The following is a 24,795-nucleotide window of genomic DNA, read 5'->3' as shown; positions in this document are numbered from 1 at the left end:
TTTGTTTTTAATATTTTTGGGGTTTTAAACTTTGTAAGTATGCTTATTTATGGACTTATTTTTACCTCCTCTGCACGATTTTATGGTGCTATCTTGATTATTGCTCTGTACGTCGCCCCGAGTCCCTGTGGGGAGAGGGGGCGACTAATAAGTTCAATAAAATAATAATAAATAAATAAATAAACCTGAACACTTGTTATTTTATGACGCTTCTGTATGGGTGGTGTTTTCCCAGCAGAAATCCCGGTTCTGAATAGGATCGCACTTTGAGGCTTGCAATGCTTTACATATACCGGAACTTACTTACTTAGGAATAACTCCCACTAAACGTCTCTGAAGCTTACATTTTGAGTAAAGCAACTGTAGGTATGCTGAATGCTAAAGCAGCATTTCAGTCTCCCTCACTTTCCTCCTCAATAAAACAAAAGACTTCGACCCCTGATTTTACAGCTCTGGGCGGCCGTCTCACTCGTATTTCTGTTTCCATTCTCCGCCGCCGCCAGAAGAACTTTCGGTTTCCATTTCTCCAGTAGGAAAGGCTGAAAGTTATTTAATTGCGCGCAGACGTTTCCGCTGCCCGCACTCTGCTGACTGAGCGGAGAAGCGTCGGGGAGCCGCTTAGACCTTTTCGTCTTCAGAAGTGACGGAGCATCGCTGAATTAATCGCTTGAGGACCGGGAGTGGCGTGCAGGTAATGATGGGGAGCAGCAGCGTGCCTAAACAGTAAACACCAACAGAGTTGGAAGGGATCTTGGCGGTCATCTAGTCCAACTCCCTGCTCATGCAGGAGACCTGTACTAGGGATTTCCGACCGCCGACCTTTCTGATCAACAAACTCACAGGTTTTGGGGGAGAAGTAAAGAGAAAAGGGACTAGAACGGTTCAAGAGAGCGGGACAGGATCTGAGCCAGTGCATCTCCCGTGCATATTAGTTCCATCTCTGGATCGCGCGATAGTTTTAAGCATCGCTTCGGGCGGAAACTTGGCACAGATCTTTATAGGTCCTTTTAATTTTTACAAGGTAATAACTAAAAAAAAAAGGAAATTAGAAAAAAAATACTCCACATTAAATAGCCTTGCTACAGCGAGGCTAAAAGGATCTGTATGGAAGTAATTTTTATGCCTCCGTTCGAAGTTTTGGCAGCGTAGGGATCCCATTTGCCGGATTTGAAAAAATGCAATTTGTGTGAGGCAGGGATTGTCTTGGACAGGATCTACTGTAATGAATCAGACAGATTCTCGCCTGCTGAATCTGTGCCTAATCACGAATGACTTGATTCAAGGTGGGGTATCTAAGTTTGTTTTTAATCAATAAATGTCATGATGTTATTGATCAAAACATCATTAAATGTTTTGAAAGTCCAGCTTTGATTTGAGATAGAAATAGGAGATATATTCAATGTGGAAATGGATTTCTCCTCTCAAATCGTTTCCAGCTTTCCTAAAAATTGACTTGTTCCAGATTAGCCAGGTGGCGAAAGATCAGTTCTGTGGATTCAGTCTATAATTAATTTGCACTGTTCAAATTAATTGGTGTGATTATGTTATACATATGTTAGGTATTTCATTTTGTATATTTTCCTCTTTTGTTCCTGCAGGTTGAAGATGTCTCAAAAGGAGAGAAAAAAGTAAGGAAGTATATGTATGGTGTGTTTCTGTGTGTGTGTGTGTGTGTGTGTGTGTGAATTGTGAAAATGGAAATCCCACATACATGGGACCGGATGTAATGGTTGAAACATTGAACTACAGTAGAGCATATGCTTACATGTATGCACAGGTTGTGTTTGTGTATAGAGTTGTGTATCATTTTTCAAGAGAAACATGAATGTGACATTATATTCCCATATAGAAGATTTTGTGTGATGCACTTGGACCTCATTAGGAAGGCTAGGGGGAGGGAGATTCAGGTCCCAGCCTACCCTCAGCACAAGAACTAACCTGGGATAATGAAATAGTTGGACTAGGAGCAAGAAGAGAGAGCTGGGTTCTAATCTTCCCTCAGTTCATTAGGTAAATTTGGGGCAAGGTGTCTCTTAGCTCAGCCCAGAAAAAAATTAGGCGTTATGTGTGGATGAACCTCTTTGGTATAGTAGTTAAGGTACCAGGCTAGAAACTGGGTTACACTGAATTCTAGTCTTGCCTTACGCACAAAAGCCAGTTGGGAGACTTTGGGCCAGTTTCTCCCTCTCTGACATAGCAAGGAAAAGGCAAGGGCAGATCACTTCTGAAAAACCTTGCTAAGAGAACTGCTGCTGATATATATTTTATTAATGTTCCTAGCCTACTTTTCACTAACAGCAATTTTAGATGAGGCTTTGAACAGAGTTAATACCATTCTTCCTAGTGAATTTAAGAGAGCTATTTCAGATCTAGTGGTTAAGACACTAGGCAAGCAGGAGACTTTGAGTTCAAGTCCTGCCTTTGCCATGACTTTGGGTCAGTTTCTCCCTAAGCTCAACCCACCTCACTGGGTTGTTGTTGTGAGGAAAGTAGGAGAAGGGAGACGTGTTGGATATTTTTGACACCTCAAAATATTTGCAAAAATAATAAAGGTGGGTTACAAATAAATAAAATGTGGTAAAACAATTTTGGATCTCAGAGAGATACAGCACCTTTGTTGCTATTCCTTAAAGCAGCCTACATCTGTGAGCCTAAAAAATGGGATCTGTTGCTTTAAGGAACCCACTTGAGTTGATATTTAAAGTGAAAAACTTTTTTGTTCTGATTGTTTTAAAGAAGAGAACCAGAAGTATTCAAAGTACTTTCCTCCCCAGAATTTGTCCAGCTATAAGAGCTAATTTTATCTCCTTCCATCCAATTAAATATCATAATTTGGCAATATTTTAAGAGGGCCACTGGAAGTCACGCCAAAGGCTTGTGGGGGGATCAGACTGAGTTCTCCCACTGATCATAGTTCTATTTTATCAATTTATCCAATTTAGAGATGGGCCATCTCACTGTTCTAACCTTAGAATCACCTTGTGAGGATAGCCTGGAAGGAATGGTGATGAGTTAAATGTAGCCAGAATATGATTTGTGAATGGCTTAATGTGTTGCATGAATGCAACCAAATAAAACAGAGCTGACTATTAAATATTCGTGGTAAACCCTGCCTGCCATGCAATGAAGCAAATTGTTTATTGATGGAGCCAATAATTCAAAATTTAAATCTATGGTTATTCCTTGTCTGGTTTTAATCATGAATTATCTTCGCTTGCTCATATAATTTTATGGGGCATTGTATTTGCACAGGTAGTTTTCAACTTAACGACTACAATTGGGACCAGAATTTTTTATTACTGAGGAAGGCAGTTGTTAAATGAATCATACCCCCTTTTTTTGCCACAGCTCTTAATCGACCATGCCGTCATTAAGCAAATCTGCCTTCCCCCATTGACTTTGTTGGAAGCTGGTTGGTAAACAGCAAACAGCAATCCCGTGACACTGAGATGCTGCAACCTTTGTAAAAACATGTTTGTTGCAAGCACCTGAAATTTTATTTTGTGACCCTGGGAATCCTGCAACATTTGTGAGTGCAAGGATGGGTCATAAGTCCCTTTTTACACTACTGTTGTAACTTTGGAAGATTGCTACTAAATGAATGGCTGTATGTGAAGAACTACCTGTGTCGTTCTGTCTTCCCATACTTCTGCTTTTTTTTAAGGCAGGACCCCTCCCCTTCCTCCTCCTCCCCCAATACTTTATTTTAAAAAATGATTGAAAACCTGACATCCTCAAGATGTTACTAAACTGCAGGTCCCAGCATTTCCAGACAGAATCAACAGCAATAAAAGATTTTTAGAATTTATGTTGTTCCGTAATAACTGCTGCAGGGCCAAAAACTCCTATGCTGACTTGAGATAGATGGAGTAGCTACACATTGTATTTGAATAGGCATTGATAGAAGTTGGCTCATACCAGGGGTGAAATTCAGCAGGTTCTGGAGAACCTGTAGCAGAAATTCTGAGTAGTTTGGAGAATTGGCAAATACCACCACAGACTGTCCCCAGAGTGAGGAGAGAATGGAGATTTTGCAGTATCCTTCCCCTGGAGTGGGGAGTTTGCAGAATACTTCTGCTGGAGTGGGGAGGGAATGGGAATTTTGCAGTATCCTTCCACTGCCATGCCCACCAAGCCACGCCCACAGAACTGGTAATAAAAAAAGTTGACTTTCACCTCTGGCTCATACGCCATGGACCTTCCAAAGGCTGTATCTGAAGTTTGTGTCTCTTTCAGGAAGGGCTTTCGGCAGAAACCACCACCTATCCTCAAGTATTTGCAGGGTATCCTTCGCAAATACCCAGATGGAGGGCAGATATTAAAGGTGGGTTTGTGAGAATTAAGCACTGGATATTTTTGTCTTTGGAAATATTGACAGAGAAGTAGACTCCAGCTGTTTTGTTTCTCCATTCATTGATTCATTCATTCCATCACATTTATATAACTTATCATCTCGTAAATGTAACTCAATGTATCTGCGAACTATTTTCGGTTTGTTTTGGTTAATTAGATGGTTAAATGCACCTATATGCATATAAAGATAAGTGCAATATTCCATTTTTTTTAAACAATTTTTTTTATTATTTTTACAAAAAATTCCAGGAAAGGGGATAATGGGTGAAGTTACAAATTTTGACAGCTACATTATGCAGGAAATGGCACTCCCCCCAATTCTCATAACTTTCACTTATTAATACATTAGATCAGAGGTTCCCAATCTTTTTCGGTTTGCGGCTCCCATAACACTTCGGATTTTTTCCGCGGCTCCCTTAATAGGTACATCCGATTTTTTTAAATTTTTGACTTTTTAAGGATTTGGAAATCTACTTTTTAGTTCGTTAAGGTTAGGTTAATTGAAAAATAAATTAAACACGAGCTTTAAATTCACAATTTATTGAACATCGTTTAATGATTTAAAATTATTAATGGGATGGATGGGCTTGTTGTTCGCTGCACAACTTCTCAAATCTTGGATCAGAAAAATAGCTTTTGAAAAGTGACTTAACCACCACACTAGCCCAGTGGTGGGCAACCTTTTTTTTTCAACTGAGCCAAATCTCGCCAAAACCACGATTGAAATTTATTTGGAGAGCCGCTCTTGCTTAGCAACCAAAATTTTGGGCTCAATTGTGGTCATATGTTGTTTTTCTTTCTTTCTTTCATCTCTCTCTCCCACTTTCTTTCTTTTTTTCTTTTTCTTTCTCTCTCTCTCTCTGGCTCTTTGTCTCTCTCTCCCTCCCTCCCTCTCTGTCTCCCTCTGTCATTTTCTCTGGGTGTCTATCTGTCTCTCTCTCTCTCTCTGTATCTCTGTCTCTCTCTCCTCCTTCCCCCATCTCTGTCACTCTGTGTGTGTGGGTGTGTCTGTCTCTCACTCATTCACTTAATCACTCACTCTCTGTGTGTCTCTCTGTCTATCTTTCTCTCCCTCCCTCCCCCTCTCTGTCTCTCTCTCTCTCTCTGTGTGTGTGTGTGTGTGTCTCCCTCTGTCTCTCTCCCCTCCCTTCCTCTCTCTCTGTCACTCTGTGTATGTGGGTGTGTCTGTCTCTCACTCATTCACTTAATCACTCACTCTGTGTGTGTCTCTCTCTCTGTCTGTCTATCTTTCTCTCCCTCCCTCCCCCTCTGTGTGTGTGTGTGTGTGTGTCTGTCAGTCTCTCTGATTCCCTCCCTCACTCCCTCTCTCTGTTCCTCTCTCTGTCTGTCTGTCTCACTCACACACACACACACTGTGGTCACCACAGTGTGTGTGTGTGTGTGTGAGTGAGACAGACAGACAGAGAGAGGAACAGAGAGAGGGAGTGAGAGAGGGAATCAGAGAGAGACTGACAGAGACGAATCAGAGACGTACGTTTAGCTACCTGGCAGCGGCGTTTTGCCTTGGGGGGCTCCTCAGAACTTCCCAAGACTTCGGAGGGAAGTTTACAGCCCTCCCTCGGAACGCTTCGGAGGGAAGCTTCTGCCAAGGCGAGTGGCAACAAGTCTCCCAGGCTTTAATTTGCCGAGCTGTGCGTACGCGCCTGTTTTCCACGGCGTGGAGCAGCGGCGAGATTCTGCGCGGCGAGCGATGATTCCAGGGGCCATCCGGGAAGATGAGGAACGCGAGGGGGACCCTGCCCCCCCACTGATGCCCCCCGGAATCATCGCTCGCCGCCCAGAATCTCGCCGCTGCTCCACACCGTGGAAAACAGGCGCGCGCGTACAGCTCGGCAAATTTCAGCCTGGGAGACTTGTCATGCCCGGGCTTTTGCAGAAGCTTCCCTCCAAAGCCCGAGAGGAGGGAGGGAAGCGGGTGCCCGGCTTCGCGGCGCCCTTATGATGATAGCGCGGCTCCCCCAGGGAGCCGCGGCACACACTTTGGGAATCACTGCATTAGATAATTACTACTTAGCAATATTTTGACAGCATATTTTTATCTTATATCTTCAAGTAATTTCAATCTATTTTATATCAAACAGAAAAAATTCCCTGTATTAGCAATTACATTATTTTTCTAATGCAATATTCCATTTTGATGCAAGGAACATGATTCCTAATTTTAGAATATTGCACAATTTATTTGTCAATAAAGAATTGTTGGAAGAAATGTCCTTCTGGGTTCGGCTCGAAGTGGGGAAAATGTCACTGGAGACATGGAGGCTGCTTGGAAAGATGGTTTTAATGGTGGACAGGACCACATGGCTTGAGTCATGAACAGAAAAGGTGATCACATGCTTCAATGTTGGTGGAGAAGAAGAGAAGGGAAAAAAGGGGCAGCTGAGATGCTGAGTCCCTGGTTTTATGCCCTCTCTGGCCTTTGATCTTGATCTTGTATTCTGATTGGTTGTCAGACTCCCATGGGGCCATGCAGGGGCAACTCTACGCTGCGTTTTGAATCCAGGTTTGGTTGAGTTCTCAGATGCCATGTGGGAAGTTGGGTAAAGGGCCAATATTATCATGCCTTAAGCCCATCCCCCTGGAGCTGAAGGGAGAACTCTTTATTATGTAAAGTGGACTAGCTTGGCCTTCTTAATGGCCCATTGACAAAGTGGGTGGAGGCAGGAAGCTACAGGGAGCTATTCTCTCTTTATAAAACATGTTTCTTCCTTTTCACATCCAAAGAAATATTCTGCCTTTTCAATATTTCCTAGGATATTTCATTTTTCTGGGAGAGGGCTGGGTTTTAACTTCCCACAGAACAATTTTGTTTTCCACATGAAAGAAAAGTAAGGAAAATTTTTGTTTATATGTATAATTTATTTAACAATATTGCTGAAAAATTCAAGCTATGGTAAGCCTCTCTGGGTAATTTGAGACACTGCTAAGTAAATATAATTATCATTGTTAATCTATGTATTATTTCAACTTACTTTATAAAATTGGAAAGTATTGAAGAAATGACTAGAATTAAAGTACACATGAAGGAGGGGCATAATTATACATTCAGTTTACAATGGGAATTTTTGGATTTTAAAACTGTTATGTTTTCCCTGCTAAGGCTGGGAAACCTTGGCCTACATGCGGCTGCAGTTCCCACCCGCATGTAGGCCAACAGGTTATGGAAGTCATGATGTTTTGGGGATGGAAACCATTGAGGTTAGGTATATTTTCGTATACCTATACAATACAATACAATAGTAGAGTTGGAAGGGACCTTGGAGGTCTTCTAGTCCAACCCCCTGCCTAGGCAGGAAACCCTATACCGTTTCAGCAAATAGCTATCCAACATCTTCTTAAAGACTTCCAGTGTTGGGGCATTCACAACTTCTGGAGGCAAGCTGTTCCACTGATTAATTGTTCTAACTGTCAGGAAATTTCTCCTCAGTTCTAAGTTGCTTCTCTCCTTGATTAGTTTCCACCCATTGCTTCTTGTTCTACCCTCTTCATTTAGTCATATAATAATGAACAGGTAGATCCCGCCTACTGACTTCCTCATTCCTTAGAAGTGGAAAATAACTTTACAACCAGTGACAACTTTTACAATCTTGCAGCAGTTTCATTTACATGATTGCCTTTATAGAAGGATGCATTATGCTGTGCCTTACCTGGTTTTCTTTCTCCTCCTTGGGGATTGGAGAGGAAGGGATTACAAGAGAATAAGCAGACACATGAAGAGTATATGGAGCTATTTGTGTAGCCCTGAGTACACAGGTTCTGATCAGTTCTGGAGAATTGGTAATGGAAATTTTGAGTAGTTCGGAGAACTGGTAAATACCACCTCTGATTAGCCATAGCCACATCTATTCTCTGCCTCCCTCGTCCCCTCTAATTAGGAGGAAATGGGGATTTTGCAGTAAACTCCCCCTGGAGTGGGGAAGGAATGGAGATTTTACAGTATCATTCCCCTGCCACGCCCACCAAGCCACGCCACAGAACTGGTAGTAAAAAAAATTTAAATCCCACCACTGCCTGAGTGCCATCATATTGCTTTGAGTGCATATTCACTATTGTGTACTTGTTTACTCTCTTCTAATCCCTTCCTATCCCATGAATGTAAATACAAATATTAATTCTCTGGTTGCTACTCATCCCAGCATCAGGTGAGCATTCCAAAGACCAGGGAGTGAGGAAAGGGAAAGTATAGTGTCATAAAAATATCCCAATAATGAGGACACAGACAAACCACAAGCAATGAATCTTACTTTATGATTAGAGGTTTATTTCATGAGCAATTTGAAACATAGCCTGGGGTGGTACTTATAAATGTTAGCAACCAGATTCTCTGCCCGGTTGCTGTGTGGGCGTAGCCTACTCAGCCTCCTGCACCCACCACAGGCTCCGGAAGCTTTTCTTGAGCTTCCAGGAGGGTGAAAATGGCATCTCCTGTGCTCTGGAGGCTGGAAACATGCCCATTTTCGGACTTCCGGTACTTACAGTAGGCCCATTTTTTGCCCTCCCCAAGCTCCGGAAGCTTTCCTTGAGTGTCCAGGAGGGTGAAAATGGCCTCTCCTGGGTTCTGGAGGCCCGTTTTTTGCCCCCTCAGAGCCTCCATGCGGGCCCTGCACTTACCTTGCATGATGAATGGGCTGCATGGAGACTCCTAGGAGGGGATGGGTAGGCGGGGCCATCCTGTCCTTGCAACATCCGGTTCCTCCGAACCGGCGCGAACTGGCTAAATTCCACAGCCGATCATAGCAGTACTTACATCAATAACCTATTGCAATGAGGTCCACTGACATAACTGAGTCCAGCAAGGATTAGCTACGGCCAGTGGCCCTCAACTCATCCCAAGACATTCTTTTTATACTTTTCTGCACACTTTTCACAACTTACTTCCTTGTTCTGTCTTACTGACAGACAGTCCCCACATACACCCATGTACATTTCAAACCTCTATCCATCGGTGACTTTCAGTTCCCTATTTCTCACGGTTTCAACGTTCTGATTCCAGGTATATCTCAAAACTACATACTTGGCAAAATCACATTTCAAAGCAACAGCTCATCAAGATTACAAATAGTTCTGATACTCTTTGAAATCTTTTAATTTAAAACTTTGGTTCATGTAGTTTTTTAGGGCCTACTATCCTTCTAAAACCTATATAATCAAACCCCAGTTTTCCTCTTCTCACAATAGTATAGTCACATGACCTAGTGATGACTTCTCTTAACCGCAAAGCTGCTGGTCCCAATTATATTTACTAAATAAAGACTATCTGTACACAAATAAATACACTTACATTTCACCTGCACGTTTAGTATCTTGTGTTTATCACAGTGGGGAATCCTTATAGATTATAATCGGAGAAGATGGAGAGATGAAGGCTAAAACCTTGGAAATGCCCTTTGGGAGAGAGTCAGGCAGGGATAAGTAGCATTTCATCTCAGATGAGTTTTATAGGATGGCGTATTCGTAAAGGCACAACTTAATATTTACCGGCTTTGGTTTCTACCTGAATCTGTTCTCTGCTTCTCTGCTTCTTCTCAAAGGAGCTGATCCAGAATGCAGACGATGCCAATGCTGAAGAGGTGATTTTACTCTACGATGAACGGAGTTTTGGAACACAAAGCCTTTTCTCTGATGGACTGGCAAGCACCCAAGGTATTGAGCAGACCATATGGAGAGGACTAAAAGCTGTTCACCTTAACCCTGAAATAATTCCAGCTGTCAATTGGGGTGGTGGGCGGGCTGTGTGTGTCCTGATGCTGGAGATCTATATTATGTGGTTTGGGATGCAAACTCCCTTCCACAAAGACCTGTGATCCATATTTAACTGATAGAAGGAGGATATATTACAGAACAAGGAGATTGTACAGGTAGTCCTCAACCTACGACCTTAATTGAGCCCAAAGTTTATGTCACTGAGACATTTGTTAAGTGAGTTTTGTCCCATTTTAGAACATTTCTTGCCACGGTTGTTGAGTGAATCATTGCAGTTTTTACGTTAATAATCCAGTTCAGCGAATCTGGCGTCCCCACTGACTTCGCTTGACAGAAGGTCACAAAAGGGGATTTTATGATTATCTGGAGACTGTCATAAATATGAGTCAGTTGCCAAGTGGCCAAATCTTGGGTCACAAGGATGCTGCAATGGTCAGAGTTGTGAAAAATGGTAATCAGTCACTTTTTTCAGTGATCTGACTTTGAACAGTCACTAAATGAACTGTTATTAAGGGATTTAAGGAATGGTTTTCCATTTCTTTCAGATGTACATTAGACAGCAGGGCCCGTTGCCCCATTTAATTTGATGCTAATCAATTAAGTTTTAAAAGCCTTATATTTTAGAGATAGGCCTCGATGTATGACCACAACTGAGCCTGAAAATTTTGTTGCTAAGCGAGACATTAAATAGTTTTGCCCCATTTTACCCCCTTTCTTGTCACATATGTTAAGCAAATCACTGCCGTTGTTAAGTTAATAAGATGGTTTTGAAGTGAATCTGACTTCCCCAATGACTTTGCTTGTCAGAAAATCACAAAAGTAGATAATATGACTCCGTGACACTGTGACCGTCATACATATGAACCACTTGCCAAGCGTCTGAATTTTGACCATGAGACCATGGGGGATGCTGCAACGATTATAGGTGAAAAATGGTTATGAGTCTCTTTTTTCAATGCTGTTCTAATTTTGAATAGTTACATGTAAGAAAATGAAATTCAGTGGTGAAAAAAGTAAGCTTCTACATTTAGGCAAGGAAAACGAAATGCACAGGTACAATATAGGTGATACCTTGCTCAATAGTAGTAACTGTGAAAGGGATCTTGGAGTCCTAGTGGACAACCATTTAAATACGAGCCTTCAGTGTGCAGCAGCTGCCAAAAAAGCCAACACAGTTCTAGGCTGCATCAACAGAGGGATAGAATCAAGATCACGTAAAGTGTTAATACCACTTTACAATGCCTTGGTAAGGCCACACTTGGAATACTGCATTCAGTTCTGGTCACCATGATGTAGAGAAGATGTGAAGACTCTAGAGAGAGTGCAGAGAAGAGCAACAAAGATGATTAGAGGACTCGAGAATAAAATATGAAGAATGGTTTGCTGGAACTGGGTATGTGTAGTCTGATGGAGTAGGGGAGAGATGATAGCAGTGTTCCAATATCTCAAGGGTTGCCACAAAGAAGAGGGGGTCAAGCTATTCTCCAAAGCACCTGAGGGTAGAACAAGAAGCCATGGGTAGAAACTAATCAAGGGGAGAAACAACTTAAAACTGAGGAGAAATTTCCTGTGTTATGCCTGACTGCCTCTATTTTCTTGCCACTTGTATGATTCATGCACATGGTATGGCACTCACTATTAAATGCTTGGTTTTGCTTGGCAGCAGGAGTGATAATCTTACCCGCACAAACATCTATGTTATATGCACTGATAACTCTATGAATTTTAGATTGCTGGGGACAAAAATGTTCTGTATCAATTAATTCTCTGTCCCTGCTGTTCAGTTTAAATGTTTATCCAGAAAATCTGTGAATTTAATGCCAAGTAACTCAGTCCCTTTCTTGGATGGGTGCAAACCATCTCTTTTGTACAGTTTTTCATTGGACCAGCTGCAGACATTATGACTAATAAAACCAAAACCTTCCCTTTTACACCACTCCTTTAGCCACACATTAAACTCTGCTATGGCATCTCCATAGAGTGGAATGGCCGAATTGGGCACCTATATGAAAGGTTATAAGTCAAGGACTATCTGTATGAGTTCTTACAAGAGAATGCTGAAAATAAGCTGAATTTGGGGGGTTATTTCTAGCAGGTTCCTCATGGACATAAGATTTGATTTGAACTGCCAGACTAAAGGCAGCCAGCAGTCAGCAGAAATAGCCTGCAGTACTGCATTCCAACCACTGCACCATCATAGCTCTTAAGATCAAACCATACATTCAGCTTGTAAAATTGAGATAGCATTTTACCAACATTTGTTTACCAATGGCTGTTTTCTTTTAGCTGGCTGATAGGCATTTATTATTGCTTTGTGCCCCTCCACTTGCGGCCTTGGTGACAATCAAGATGTTTCCATGTTGCTTTGGGCAGACAAAGAAGTGTTTTTTTCCTTTTCCAAAGGCTGAAACATTAATTCTGTGATTTGCATCGGAGCATCTCAAGGGAGTTTGGGGCTTAGGTTATTTTTTCCATTAGCCGAACTCCTTCCTCACCATCTCCTCTTAAGGCAGCTTCTTAAGTAGCCTTGCCAGTAAATCTTTTTAGAACACAGCCTCGTGGCAGCAAGGAAAGAGCCTTTGCCCAGTGCAGGAGCTGGCAGAAAACAATACCTCATGTAAAGTGATGATGACATTTCCAACCCGTATTCTGCCTACGCAGTGAAGTCAAATAGGGCTTTTCTCCTCAAACGCAGAAAGGGGGAGGGAGGGGAGCAGTGGTGGGTTCCGGATCCCGTTGCAAGCGGTATGCTGCAGTGGGGCCAGGTGTCCACCACATGAACGTACGCAACACGCGCATGAGTAGTTACTGCTTACGTTGCCTCCGCGACACTCCAGCTGCTTGGCGGAGCATCATGCAGGCGCCGTACGCTCCATGCACGGAAGCCCCAAACAGCTCAAATACCGGTAAGAAGAGCGGGCGGGTGGGCCCTCCGGAACGGTACCTGGTGCTCCCAGCAGGCACCAGTAGGCACATACTGGAGCTTACCGCCTGCAACCCACCACTGGAGGGGAGTTACAGATAGTCCTTGACCTATGACCATAATTGAGCCCAAAATTTCTATTGCTAAGTGAAACATTTGTTAGGTGAGTTTGTCCTGTTTTTACGACCTCTCTTGCCCCAGTTGTTAAGTGAACCACTGCAGTTATTCAATTAGTCAAACTGTTGTTAAGTGAACCTGGCTTCCCCATTAACGTTGCTTGTCACAAGGTCTCAAAAGGGGATCATGTGACGCCGGGACACTGCAACCGTCATAAATATGAGTCAATTGCCAAGTGTCTGAATTTTGATCCCATGACCGTGGGGAATGCTACAACGGTCGCAAGAATGAAAACTGGCCATAAGCTACTTTTTTCAGGGCTGTTGTAACTTTGAGCAGTCACTAAATGAATAGTTGTAAATCAGGGATTATTTGTACCTCATTTAGTGTCAGTTCCACAGAAGACTGGATCTTCTGTTAGTTTTCTGATTCCAGAAAGTTGGTGAGACTAGAGATCTACCAGAATGGAATCATTTTTGGCTTACTTCTCATGCCGCTTATGGTCAGTTTCCCATTCCCGCAATGCCATAGCTCCCTGGGATCAGTGAAATGGCCACAAAAGAGGCATTCTTCCTTCTGGGGAGGAAAAAAAGGAGAAGCAAAGAGGGCCTGGTGCCAGTTCTTTCAGCACCAAAAAGACCACCTCCCCACCTCCAGTATAGAGATTGATGTAATGGAATGAATGGGTGACCTTGGGGAAGAGAAGGAGAGAGGATGCCTAGGAAACCATCAGATGAGGGACAGGAGCCTCCAGTGGCTTAAGGGTTGCAGAAAGAAACTGAGGAAGGGTCTGACTTAATGGATCAAGCAGTTAAAAACGGCAGACAGGAAGATTGTGCTTTGAGATTTCCAAGAGTCTGTTAGTGTGGCCTTACACTTAGCGTATTTTTCAGAGTATAAGATGCACCGGAGTATAAGACACAGCAAGGTTTTGAAGAGGCATTTTTTTTAAAGTAGGTAGGTAGATAGAGGGATAGACAGGGAGAGAAAGGGAGAGAAATACAACAGGTAGGGAGAGAGAGAGAGAATAGGTAGGTAGGTAGATAAAGGGATATATCTACCTACCTATATGATAGATAGATAGATGATAGATGATAGATAGATAGATAGATAGATAGATAGATAGATAGATAGATGATAGATAGATGATAGATAGATAGATAGATAGATAGATGATAGATAGATAGATAGATAGATAGATAGATAGATAGATGATAGATAGATAGATAGATAGATAGATGATAGATAGATAGATAGATAGATAGATAGAACGAAATACAGTTGGTAAGTAGGAGAGAGTGTGTGTAGGTAGGTAGGTAGAGGGATAGAGAGAAATACAATAGATAGGTAGGGGGGGAGAGAGTAGTTAGGTAGGTAGGTAGATAAAGATAGAAAGAGAGACAGAAATAGAGATAGAGAGAGAGTGTGTGTGTAGGTAGGTAGGTAGAGGGATAGAGAGAGAAAGAGAGAAAGAGAGAAAGAGAGAGTGATACAGTAAATATGTAGGGAGAAAGAGTAAGTAGGTTGGTAGGTAGATTAAGGGATAGAGAGAGAGAAATAGAGAAAGAGAGAGAAATACAGTAGATAGGTAAGGAGAGAGAGAGTAGGTAGGTTGGTAGGTAGATAAAGGGAGAGAGAGAGAGAGAGAGAGAGAGAAATAGAGAAATACAGTAGGTAGATAGGGGGAGAGAGAGTGGGTAGGTAGGTAGAGGGATAGAGAGCGAAATGGAGGGGGAGAGAGAAATACAATAGATAGGTAGGGAGAAAGAGTAGTTAGGTAGATATGTAGTTAGATAAAGGGATATATATAGAGAGAAATAGAGAAAGATAGAAATGCAGTAGGTAGGTAAGGAGAGAAAGAGTGTGTGTAGGTAGGTAGGTAGGTAGGTAGGTAGGTAGGTAGGTAGGTAGGTAGAGGGCTAGAGAGAGAAAGAGAGAGAGAGAAATACTGTAGATAGGTAGGTGTTTCTGCTGGCACAGCACTTGATCAATGTAATTCTCATCAATCAGTTAAAGAGCTTTCCAAAAAGGGAAAAAAAGTTTTTCCCAAACCTCCCAAAAATGGCCCATTTACCACGAAAATGGGCCAGGTTTTTCCCCCAAAAAAGGCATGAATAGCCTTGGGGGGGCTTGCAGAGTGCTCCTGGAGGGGGGGCAAAACGAGCAAAAATGGCCCCTTTTTTCGCAAAAATGGGCCCGTTTTTTGTCAAACAAATTACATGCATAGCCTTATGGAGGCTTTTAGAGTGCTGTTGGGGGCTGCGGGGGCCAAAAGTGGCCTATTTGCGCTCATTTCTGCCCTCCCCAGCCCCCAGGAGCTCTCTGAAAGCCTCCATAAGGCTATGTACGGTCATTTTGGTGAAGGGGCGGGGCTTCGGGAGGCAAAAAATGCTGTATTTGATTTATAAGACACACCCAGATTTTCAGCCTCTTTTTTGAGGAAAAAAGGTGCATCTTATACTCCGAAAAATACGGTAGTCCATCTAGTCCTGATCCCTGTCTGGTTTTACCTGGGAAGCCCTGGCAGGAGCTGAAGAGCTTCTGCTTCCTTTCCAGCAGATTGCAGGTCTGCAGTAGATAGCCCCGCAAAAATTGCTGCCCACAGCTTTAGCAGCAGGACTGAAGAACTAATGGTATATGAGAATGACCTTGGGAGCCGGAAAGAAGAGATGTTGCCTGGGGAATGGTCAGATAAGACAGCGTATGGTCCATTGCTGGGTAATGGGTGGAGAAAGAAACTCAGAAAGGCATCTCCCCTAAGGCTGCAAGGGAGACAGCAGAAGACTTGCACTTTCGAACTACCAAGACTCTGTTAATGTAGCCTTACAATAAAGTACAATTAGCTCATCTGGGCATGTTTCCTATCTGGCCCACTTGGGAAGGCTGGCAAGAATGGCGTTTTTGGAGACTAACTGTAACTCTGAGTTAATTAGTTGGGTCTACAAATCCAGTTTTGAGGCAAATATTTCCTCAAAAATAAGACACATCCCGAAAATAAGCTTCATTCTTTTACAGCTATGACCAATATAAGCCGTACTCCCAAAATTAAGCCCCGTTTAAGACCCCGCCCACTCCATTGCACCTGGTGGCATGAAATGGGGTGAGACGTACAGGTAAAAATCAAGCTTGGGTGGGGATAGAAGGGTGCCCCACACCCACTTACCTTAGGATAGTTGCAGCCAGGCCTCCCACACCACGACACCTGCCTTGCTTTGCTGACCCATTTCTTCTACGGCCATTTGCCCCCACTTGCGCGCATTGCCTCTGGCCTTCATTGTCAGAGGCCTTCAGGAAAGGCCTCTGCAGCCAAGAAATGAGCTCCAGATTGACGCACTGCGCTCCTGGCCCCCTTTTCACCATCAGGCCTTTCAGAAGCTGTTCTGTAGGGAGAACGAGGCAGACAGGAACTGAGGCAAGGCAGGTTGAAGCTAACACAACCTTTATTTACACAGTGACAAACAGCTCAGAAGTACGGCAAATCTCAGATAGGCAAACAGCAAGCAAATGACAGCTGACAGTTCTTTTATAGTCGAGCTGTCAGGCAATAGTCCAATCAGGTGGCTGGATTCTCCCGCCGGCTGGCTGGTGCGTCTTGGCCAATCAGGAGAGGCCAATGCAAGTCTATGGCAGGAGAAGTTAGCAGGCAAGTCTATGGCAGGAGAGCTTAATACACAACAGAAGCCACACAGGCTCCTCCAGGGTAGGGCTGTTGATGTCGCCGCCATGAGGTGACACAGTGAAAGTCATTGTCCGAAAATAAGACTTAATGTCCCTTGTAGACCGGGTCTTATTTTGGGGGAAACAGGCTAGTCTTCATTTAATGTCCACTCATTCAGCAACTGTTCAAACTTAAATGCTGAACGAGTGGTATTTAATGACCGGGAAAGATTGCAAGCCTTGAGAAAAGGGGGAATGTGAAAAAGAAAATCAAAATAACCATGCCTTGATGTTTATTATAAGATAGGGCAGAGAGAAGCTTGCATAAACTTTCAAGAGTTAAACTCAAGTTTACTTTACTACAATTATTTATTCCTAAAATCCCAGCCCTGTTGTTTTTTTATTCTCCTGCCTGAAGGCCTGACTGGATGCTACTGGGCTACAGAATTGGGTCCTTTCATTATCTCAATTATGAGTGGGAATTTATAGACGGGATGATGGACGGATGGATGGATGGATGGATGGATGGATGGATGGATAGGATAGGATAGGATTTAAACTTCTAGGCTGCCGTTGTCTCCTAGAAGCAACTCCGGGTGGCTTGCAATCATAGAAATGATAAAACATGAAAACAATAAATATTTATACTCAAATTAATTCAAATTAATTTAAAATTAATAAGATGGGGAGGAAGGGAGCAAGATGTGTATGGGGAAGAGGTGGAGTTATCTTAGTTCATTAACTATCCCCAGAATCACTCTCCCCCCCCCCCATTGGGACCCCAAGCCAGTTGGCAGAGCCAGGTCTTCAGGCCCTTCAGAAAGCTGAAAGAGTGGGGTAGATTTCACCTTGGGGGCATAGTATTCCATAGAAGCCATGGCAGAAAAGACTCTTATTCTGGACCCCATTGGCTGGAATTCCTTAACCAACAGGATCTGCAGCATGTTACTGCAGTTGGGGTGGGTGGGTGGGCAAATCCCATTGGGGTGAACACAGTTCCTCAGATAGCCTGGACCCATTCCATGCAGGCTTTACAGGTAAGAATCAACACCTTGAATTGGACCTGGAAGTAAATTGGCAACCAGTGCAGCATAAGGAACAGTGGTATCACATGGGCCACTTTAGGGACCTCATATAGTATCTGCTATGCCAGCTATAGCTTTCAAATACTCCTCGAGGGTAGCCCCATGTAGAACACATTTCAATAGTCAATGTTTAGTTGGCAGCTAGGAACCACAACTTTTGCAAAATGATTGAACATAGCATAGCCTGGGAGCATGGGTGTGTGAAGCAGTAGCAAAAGCACTTGGACTTATATACTGTGCTTTACAGTCCTCTCTAAGCGGTTTACAGATTCAACCATCTGGGTGCTCATTTTACTCATCTCGGAAGGATGGAAGGCTGAGTCAACCTTGAGCCTGGTGACAATTGAATTATTGGAGTGCAGCCAGCCGGCAGGCAGCAGAAGTTGCCTGCAGTGCTGCATTCTAACCACTGTGCCACCACAGCTCTTAAGAAGGAGTTTTGTTACCCCAGGAGCTGATGTAATTTGGGGTGGGGGGTGGTGGAGCCTTGACTGAATGTCAGTTTATGTTCTGTGATTGGTTGGAGGGAACATTGACTGGCCTATTGGAATCCCCTGCAGACGTGAAGCATTCAGAGGTTGGCGGAAATGAAGAGGAGTGCATGGGGTAGAGGGGCCGGAAAATGGCAAAAGTGGGCTGGGAAAATGACTTTTGGAGGTGGAATGCTACAAAAAATGAAGTCCCTTTTATGACCCTGCAATCTCTTACAAAGGAGTATGTTTAAGTTCACGTTTCTCTCTCTTAGGACCTGCACTTCTGGCTTACAATAATGGCATTTTCACTGAGGATGACTGGGAGGGGATCAAAAGTCCTGGCATCAGTCATAAGGAAGATGATCCGTCTACTGTTGGTAGATTCGGCTTAGGCTTCAATTCTGTCTACCATATTACTGGTGAGTAGCTCTGCATGGCTTGATTTAGGACAGAGCAAATTTCAAAATCAACAGACATTTTTGAAAATAATTCCTTGTGCATAGTTTGACCGCCACTGCCGAAATTCTGAAGTGTTTTGACAAAATGGAGTTCTGTGCTTGCTTTGTGCATATGAAATCCAGCAAGACACATTCCCAGTATTTTAGACAAGGGAGGAAGAGTTGTTTTTTGTCAAAAGTATCCTCTAATGTTTAGCTTCGCACATTGCCTTAACCATAGGTTAAAACCAAACAAATCACACTGTGCTGCCTGATTTATCAATTATGGCTTATCATTTATTGATTTGTGCAAATTCAGCCAATTGTAGCTTACTGTGAATGTAATACGTCTGTTTTAGCACAATACGGTTTGTATAGGGAACTACCGTATTTTTGGACTATAAGACGCACCAGAATATAAGATGCACCATGATTTTGAAGAGGTAAAATTTTTTTTGCACTTTGCAGGCATCCCAAACCCTCTGCACGCCTCATTTTTTGCAAAAAAAGGGGGGGCATGCAGATCTTTAGGAGGCTTGTAAAGTGCTCCTGGGGGCTGGGGGACGGGGAAGGAACGAGCAAAAAAACGGGCCATTTCTCGCAAAAAAATAAGGGTGTGCAGAGGCTTTGGCAGGCTTGTAGAGTGCTCCTGGGGGTTGCGGGGGGGGGGGCAAAAATGGCCCGTTTTTTTGCTCTTTTAAGCAATGTTCTGTCTAATTTTTTATCAGTGTGTGCGGAAAAGTATAGTATTTGAGCGGCACATTTTCATGCCTGAGCACCTGAATTTTTTTTAGCCATAATTGCCATCAGAGCAGATGTTGGGGAGGGGGGCAAGGAGGAAAAGGGTCGCCTCCCTCTCCCTCAGACCCCCAGGAAGGAAAGAAGGGAAGGAAGGGGGAGGGAAAGGAAAGGAAATGGGAAAGAAGGAAAGGAAAAGAGAAAGGAAAGGAAAAGAAAAGGAGAAGGGAAAGGAAAAAGGAAAGGAAATGGGAAAGAAGGAAAGGAAAAAGGAAAGGAAATGGGAAAGATGAAAGGAAGGAAAAGGAAAAGAGAAAGGAAAGGAAAAAGGAAAGGAAATGGAAAAGAAGGAAAGGAAAAAGGAAAGGATGAAGAAGGAAGGGAAGAGAAAAGAAAAAAGGGAAAAGGAAATAAGGAAAGGAAATGGAAAGGAAAGGAAAAACCCTGCTGGATGCATTTGCTCTTTGTTTGGTAACAATCCAATGATGATTGACCTTTGCCATTCCCAACCATTTTCAATTTCGTTTTACACAATTTTGTCCCACCGCAATCACTTGACGGTTCTTGGAGTACATTGCCTGGTTATCTGGTCTACAACATCAATATTTCCTCATGGTCCAAGTATTAATTGGGTACAACATTGTTAAAGGTCTAAGATAAAGTCAGGCAGCTGCTTCTACTGACTAATAGGGACTGAAATAAGAAAGAAGGAAAGCAATTGAAGTAGGAGTGTTCCTCTCGTGCTTGTGAAGTTAAATTTCTTTCCTTCTCATCCTTCAGATTTTCCATCAATTCTCTCTGGTGAGTTTTTGGGAGTGCTGGACACACAGCAAACAGCATTAGAGGAAGGAGGTCAGCTGTGGAGTATAGAGGAATGGGATGAGGCATCTGATCAATTCCAGCCATTCTGGGCAACACTGGAATCCCTTGGGAAACCTTGGCCAGCAGTCAAGGGCTACTTCCCTGGCACTCTCTTTCGCTTTCCTATTCGGCAGAGCCCTTCCAAGATCTCAGACAACATCTACAGTCCACAACGGGTGCAGGAACTGCTGCACTCGTTCTTAAATGATGCCCCAATTAGCTTGCTGTTTCTCAGGAACATCCAGAAACTGACCCTGGGCATAGTTGGGTCCGACGGTGCCATCTGTGAACTGCTAAAGGCTGATGTCTCAACTCGTCCATATTGTGAGTCAAATGCTATTCAAGATACGCCAAAACCAACCAAGGCATCTCTGAACCATGGTAGCAATAGAAGTATCTCGGAAATACTTGCCGATTATAGTCCTAGCGCCACATTGGAGACCAGTAGCTGCATCAAAACACTTGCTTTGCAAGGTACTGGGGTTGCTAAAGCCGCCAGCTGTGAGTGGCTCATATTGTCAGCAGAAGCAAACAAAGATGCCCTCCCAGGAATGTGGGACCTGGCTGAGAAGGTGAAATCCAGACCAGCCTTATCCTTGGCCTACTGTTTGCAAGACAGATGCACTGGGCGCCTTAGCTGTGTCTTGCCTCTCCCAGCCACTGAGGAAAATGTCACTGGATTGCCGCTGCACATCAGTGCTCCTTTTCAACTCACTGATGACAGGAGGCATGTGCAGTGGTCTGAGGAGGGGTCCAAGGCGCGGGGGGCTGAGGGTCGCTGGAACCACGTACTGATGGAGGAGATACTGCCTGTTGCTTATTGCCAAATGGTTGTGCTGGCCACTTCCTGTCCGGGTGACCCATATGGTGCATGGCCAGACCCAACTCATAGCCAACAACTCCGGTACAAGCCTTTAGTAACTGAAATATGCCAGAGGTTAAGGAACATGAAACTCTTGGTGAGGGTTGGAGAGGGGGAGCCTCGTTTGCTCTCTCCTTCTGAAGCCATCTTCTTGCCAAAGGCCGTCTTGGATAAGCCTATAGGTATGGTCCTGGAGAAGGCCCTCCTTTTGGCAGGATCACCGCTGGCAGCTGCCCCTCCTCATGTGCGTCAAGCCTTGGTATTGGGTGCAAAAGATGGAACAGTAGTGGAGGAGGCCACACCCACGTTTGTGGCAGGAGCTTTGAAACATGCTACCAAAATCTGGAATTGTCTCACCGAGTCTGAGAAAAGCTTGTTGCTGGAATATTTGGTTGAAGGTGGATGTTACCTGGAACTGAAGGATCTGCCCCTACTTCCAACAGCCAGTGGGCACTGCACTTCCTTTGGAGATGCTGGAGAGATTGTATTTGTTGAGAATCCTGACTTTCCCAGGTGAGCATCCTCCCTCCCTCCATTCCACCCACCCTCAATAGTCTAATGTTGCCTTCAACTTTCTTCCTCCTTCAGCACACCGTACCTCCTGATTTGATTATCTGAATCAAGTCAGACTTGAAAACTTGTCAAGATAGAAATTCAAAATGCTTTAACTATGAAGGGAAGAAGAACTTTACTGATTTGTTCCAGAGTAGCCGAAGCTCAGTTTCAAAAGAGGCATTTAAAAATGTCACACTCTAAATCTTTCAGTGAACATACTTTCCTAAAATACCTTGTGTTGCAAGCTAAGAAAATTAAATGGAAAACGGTCACTTTTTAACTTGTAAGTATATTGCTAGGCCCCAGACAGAATAGGCAGCATACCTAAAAAGTAAGAATGGTAGCTGGCTTGTAGAAAATTGAAAACGCACTTGTTTGTTTAGAAAAAGATGGAAGATGACATCCAGGGAAACAGACATCATCCAGGGTGCTGGCAGCTAGTGTCAAGGATTAATAATACCTTGTTGATTTGGTAAACAAACCAAATTGCTTTCATATTTGATGGGCCTTTGTAGTATTTACAACATTAAAATAATTAGAGTAAGACCCATTTTCTTGACCTTCTGAGTAGTTTGTAGTTTATTTATAGGAATTTTCTCTTGATTTTGCAGAATCCTTTTGCCTTGTTTGGCCAATCAATTTCTTCCCAAAGATCTAAATCCTGTGTTGCTGAACCATTTAGAAGCAATTGCCAAAAAAGGTAAGTTGTTATCTTTCCCATATGTGAGCCCCTCAGAGACGGGAGTGTAATGGTCTGTGAGAATAACTTTGAGGAGCAGAAAGAAGAGCTACAACTAAAACAATACTAGCATTGTCTTGGTTTGTGGCTCTCATTCATGTTCGTCGAGGTAATTGTTACATCCCATTAGAGTGGTTGGGTACAGTCTTATCCAGTTGACAGCAGCTCCCACCATCTCAGTGGGATATTGGTTGCAGAAGATGGAGTTAATTGAATATACCTGAAGGACAATATGAAGCATGCCCATGTAGACACAGCAGCCAGCTGCCCTCTGGGGTCAGACCGACTGAAAGATACCATCCCCTAGAACAGGGGTCTCCAACCTTGGCAACTTTAAGACTTGTGGACTTCAACTCCCAGAATTCCTCAGCCAGCAAAGGAATTATGGGAATTGAAGTCCCCAAATCTTAAAGTTCCCAAGGTTGGCGACCCCTGCCCTAGAACACAGGTGTCAAACTCGATCGTGTCCTGTGGAACTGAATGCAGTATTCCAAGGCTACACTTGGAATACTGTATTCAGTTTTGGTCGCCACGATGTAAAAAAGATATGGAGACTCTAGAAAGAGTGCAGAGAAGAGCAACAAAGATGATTAGGGGACTGGAGGCTAAAACATATGAAGAACGGTTGCAGGAACTGGGTATGTTTAGCTTAGGAGAAAGAAGGACTAGGGGAGACATGATAGCATTGTTCCAATATCTCAGGGGTTGCCACAAAGAAGAGGGAGTCAAGCTATTCTCCAAGGCACCTGAGGGTAGAACAAGAAGCAATGAGTGGAAACTAGTAAAGGAGAGAAGCTTAGAAGTAAGGAGAAATTTCCTGACAGTTAGAACAATTAATCAGTGGAACAGCTTGCCTCCAGAAGTTGTGAATGCTCCAACACTGGAAGTTTTTAAGAAGATGTTGGACAACCATTTGTCTGAAATGGTGTTGGGTTTCCCGCCTAGGCAGAGAGTTGGACTAGAAGATCTCCAAGGTCCTTACCAACTCTGCCATTTTATTCTATTCTATTCTATTCTATTCTAAATATCGTGACATATCACAAAGTTTTTTTGCCTTTGTGGAGCCGGGGTGGGCATGGCCTGAGCATGATGCATCCAGCCTACGGTTGGCCAGTTTGACAGGCCTGCCCTAGAAGAATGACAGTGAGCCTTTCCACATTGCAATTGGTGCTCAGTGTAGGATACACCTGACTTACTGGTGCACATAGAAGTAGGAAATCATTCTTCTTGCTGTTTTTTGTGGTTGTGTAAGGCAGAGGATTTGTCTTCCTGGGATTCAGGATTTTCTTCCGATAGAAAACAAAGAGCAAATGAAACTTCATCCTGAAGGAAGTGAAAGACTCTGGCAATTATAGAGTGAACTAGGTGCTTTGACCTCTGGCCACAAACTGCCTTCAGAGGTCCTTTAAGTATGTGAGACTGTCAGATCCATTTTGGACCAGGCATAGAGTGCATGTAATAGTGCTACTCACATTCCAACAGTACATCCACATCCTCCTGTTAGAATCTTCCTCCTCCTCCTATCATCAATCATCATTTTAGCCACTGCAGGATGAAGACCTCTTCCGCATGTTTCCAACCAATGCAATCCTGAGCTTTCTTTTGCCAAAGCAAGTATTTGCCTGCAATACTTGCTGATGTCTTAGCACCCTCTGTGATCGGACAGGTCCTCTCGCTGCAGTGACTAGTTCCAGGGGTGGGCTTAATTTTTTTTAGCAAGGGGTTCTCTGCCTGGTTGCTGGGTGGGCGTGGCCATGGTGGACGTCCCCTACTCGGCCTCTTGCACCAATGGGGGTGGGGCGTTTTTGCCCTCCCCGGGCTCCGGAGGCTTTTCTCGAGCCTCTGGGAGTCTGAAAACGTCCTCCCCAGGCTCTGGAGGCTGGAAACGGGCTCATTTCCAGCCTTCCTGAACTTCCAGTAGGCTCGTTTTTCACCCTCCCCGAGCCTCTGCACACACCCTGCACATACCTGCATCCAAAATGGGTCATGTGGGGCCTCCTGGGAGGTGTGCGTGTGGCAGGGCCAGCCAGGAGTGGGATTTGGGAGTTCTGTGAACTGCACAGAATCTTAGCTAGAGTTTCCCCCCAAACTCCCAGCAGCCCACCCCTGGGTAGTTTGCCCTAGAGCCTACAGGGAATGAAGGCCGTTTTTGAGGTTGTATTGGCATGTGGAAGGAATAGTTGTTCCAATGCGGGTTGGAAGATGTGATTGGTACTACTCTGGTACATCCATCATGGCCTTGTTTGCCTTGGGAGATCCTTCTGGATATAT

At 43.7% G+C, this 24,795-nt stretch overlaps 1 protein-coding gene across 2 annotated transcripts in view; it reads left to right on the top strand.

Annotated features, from left to right (window-relative positions):
• The first annotated feature begins 571 nt into the window (after positions 1 to 571).
• Positions 572 to 24,795, top strand: part of LOC309382145 (sacsin-like) — a 35,963-nt gene continuing 11,739 nt past the window's right edge. The window contains exons 1-7 of one of the 2 annotated variants that reach the window (XM_081933656.1): positions 572 to 691; positions 1,599 to 1,628; positions 4,237 to 4,324; positions 9,906 to 10,017; positions 18,605 to 18,751; positions 20,288 to 21,743; positions 22,397 to 22,485. In XM_081933656.1, coding sequence (XP_081789782.1) covers positions 1,606 to 1,628; positions 4,237 to 4,324; positions 9,906 to 10,017; positions 18,605 to 18,751; positions 20,288 to 21,743; positions 22,397 to 22,485 — 1,915 coding nt within the window. In that variant the 5' untranslated portion in view covers positions 572 to 691; positions 1,599 to 1,605. Of the gene's footprint in view, positions 692 to 1,598; positions 1,629 to 4,188; positions 4,325 to 9,905; positions 10,018 to 18,604; positions 18,752 to 20,287; positions 21,744 to 22,396; positions 22,486 to 24,795 lie in introns of those variants that run through there. The other variant, XM_081933655.1, reaches the window with a different exon arrangement.

Source organism: Natrix helvetica (genome assembly GCF_964273705.1).
Source record: "Natrix helvetica genome assembly, chromosome: Z".
NCBI classification, from domain to species: domain Eukaryota; kingdom Metazoa; phylum Chordata; class Lepidosauria; order Squamata; family Natricidae; genus Natrix; species Natrix helvetica.
The sequence above is the reverse complement of the archived record's forward strand: the minus strand, read 5'-3'. Positions and strand labels throughout refer to the sequence as shown.